The sequence below is a fragment of the Plectropomus leopardus genome, unplaced genomic scaffold (genome assembly GCF_008729295.1).
Source record: "Plectropomus leopardus isolate mb unplaced genomic scaffold, YSFRI_Pleo_2.0 unplaced_scaffold19592, whole genome shotgun sequence".
Taxonomy (NCBI): domain Eukaryota; kingdom Metazoa; phylum Chordata; class Actinopteri; order Perciformes; family Serranidae; genus Plectropomus; species Plectropomus leopardus.
Genome location: NW_024621154.1, coordinates 1 through 1632, shown reverse-complemented (window position 1 = coordinate 1632; position 1632 = coordinate 1). Strand labels below are relative to the sequence as shown.

At 40.5% G+C, this 1632-nt stretch overlaps 1 protein-coding gene across 1 annotated transcript; it reads right to left on the bottom strand.

Annotated features, from left to right (window-relative positions):
- Nucleotides 1-921: 921 nt before the first annotated feature.
- Nucleotides 922-1511, bottom strand: LOC121965326 (dnaJ homolog subfamily C member 2-like; the record flags this gene model as incomplete). Its single annotated transcript, XM_042515481.1, has 3 exons — nt 922-1144; nt 1233-1331; nt 1413-1511. Coding segments are annotated over 3 exons (421 nt in total), but the record flags the coding sequence as incomplete, so codon positions are not given.
- Nucleotides 1512-1632: the final 121 nt, after the last annotated feature.

The following is a 1632-nucleotide window of genomic DNA, read 5'->3' as shown; positions in this document are numbered from 1 at the left end:
AACGCTTTAAAACCTGGAGCGACATCACTTTTCTTGAGCCGCATTTGAACATCTTTCACAAATATTTAACACTTTAAACCCTGAGAAAAATGGTGTCATTCCTGTCAAAAACATGGAGTAAAAAGGCAACGAGCAACTTAAGACAGAGATGTCCTACAAACTGCTAGTAAAAAAAAAAAAAAGTCCAGAAAAACTTTTTTTTAATCATAATTATATATTTTTACTCATTCAACAAAATTATTATAATTTTTAAGCTTCTCAGCTTTTTTTCTTTTTATTTATTTACTAATTATAAGGTATTTTTTCTCTGACATTTTCCTCTTTTTTGCTCATTTTTGGATCACTTCTTTTTAAGTTGCTCATTGTTTGCGCAAGTTTCAAAGGGTTACAACTAGGGCTATTTAATTGCGATAAATCATGTCTTTTAAATTCCATTATTTTGCATTACACAACAGTACTGAAGTCAATATTGACACGGTGAAGTAATTCTTACCAGACTGTCTCGATTAGAAATCAAATGACGGGACTAGCATAAAGTGGGCGTGTCTATAAAGGGGAGACTCATGGGTACCCACAGAACCTACTGAGGTCAGAGGTCATGGACTCCTGTGAAATGGCCGTGCTGTTTTTCAATCACCAAAATTTAGCTTAACTTCGCAGTATTAAATAGAATTCCATCTGCTTACTGAGAAACTGACAAGACCTGTTTGGGACCACTGGACAGCCTCTTAAAGACAGAAATGTCGGCTGGCGATTTAACGCGATTTTAAATAATTAATGCAACAATTACGGACATTAATCGCATCGCAATTAACGCCTTAGCACTGACAGCCGTAATAAAAACACTTTACACTTAAAAACCATCACTTTAATTCCTCTAATCAAATCATTGTTTCTCGCAAGGAAGCGGCAAAAACTCACCAAAAAGAGTAAAAATTATCGACGTCTTCGAAAGACGACTCCATGGTTCCGAGTTTGGGCACGTGCTTTTTGGTTGACCATCTGGCGTTTCTCTCAAAAACGGGGGAGAAGACCTCCGTAAAGTTCTCTTTGCCTTCGCTCTTTGAAGGCACGCTGTTGTCAAAGGTCGGGTCGACACTGTCGAAGGCTCTCCTCTTCACGGGGTCTGACAGGGTTTCTATCGCTGAGGTTCACAGAGACGCAGAGGAAACAGCAGAGTTCAGAGCAGACGAACATCAGCGCTGATATCAATCGCAGGCAGAGTTTGATACCTTTAGTGATACACGTGAAGTAGTCGTTGTCTCCCTCTACTATCTGCTCTCCCGCAGCTTTCCTCTTGTCGGGGTGGTGCTTCAGCACAATCGCTTTGTCTGTTGAGAAACGGCAGAGAAAATGAGCCGAGTGAAGCCGGACAGATGAACGATGAGAGCAGGAGGAGGAGATGAACTCACGGGCAGCTTTGATCTGTTTCTGCGTGGCTTTGTACCGCAAGTGTGGCAGCCCGAGGACGGAGTAGTGATCCTGATTCTGACAGGCAAAGAAGAAAAGAGCTCAATATATGCCACATTCAGTCATCAGATTCCTTTTAATAAAAACGACTACATATGAAGGGTCACTGCACCCACTGTCAACATATGTGTCTGTGTGTGCATATATATTTATATATATATA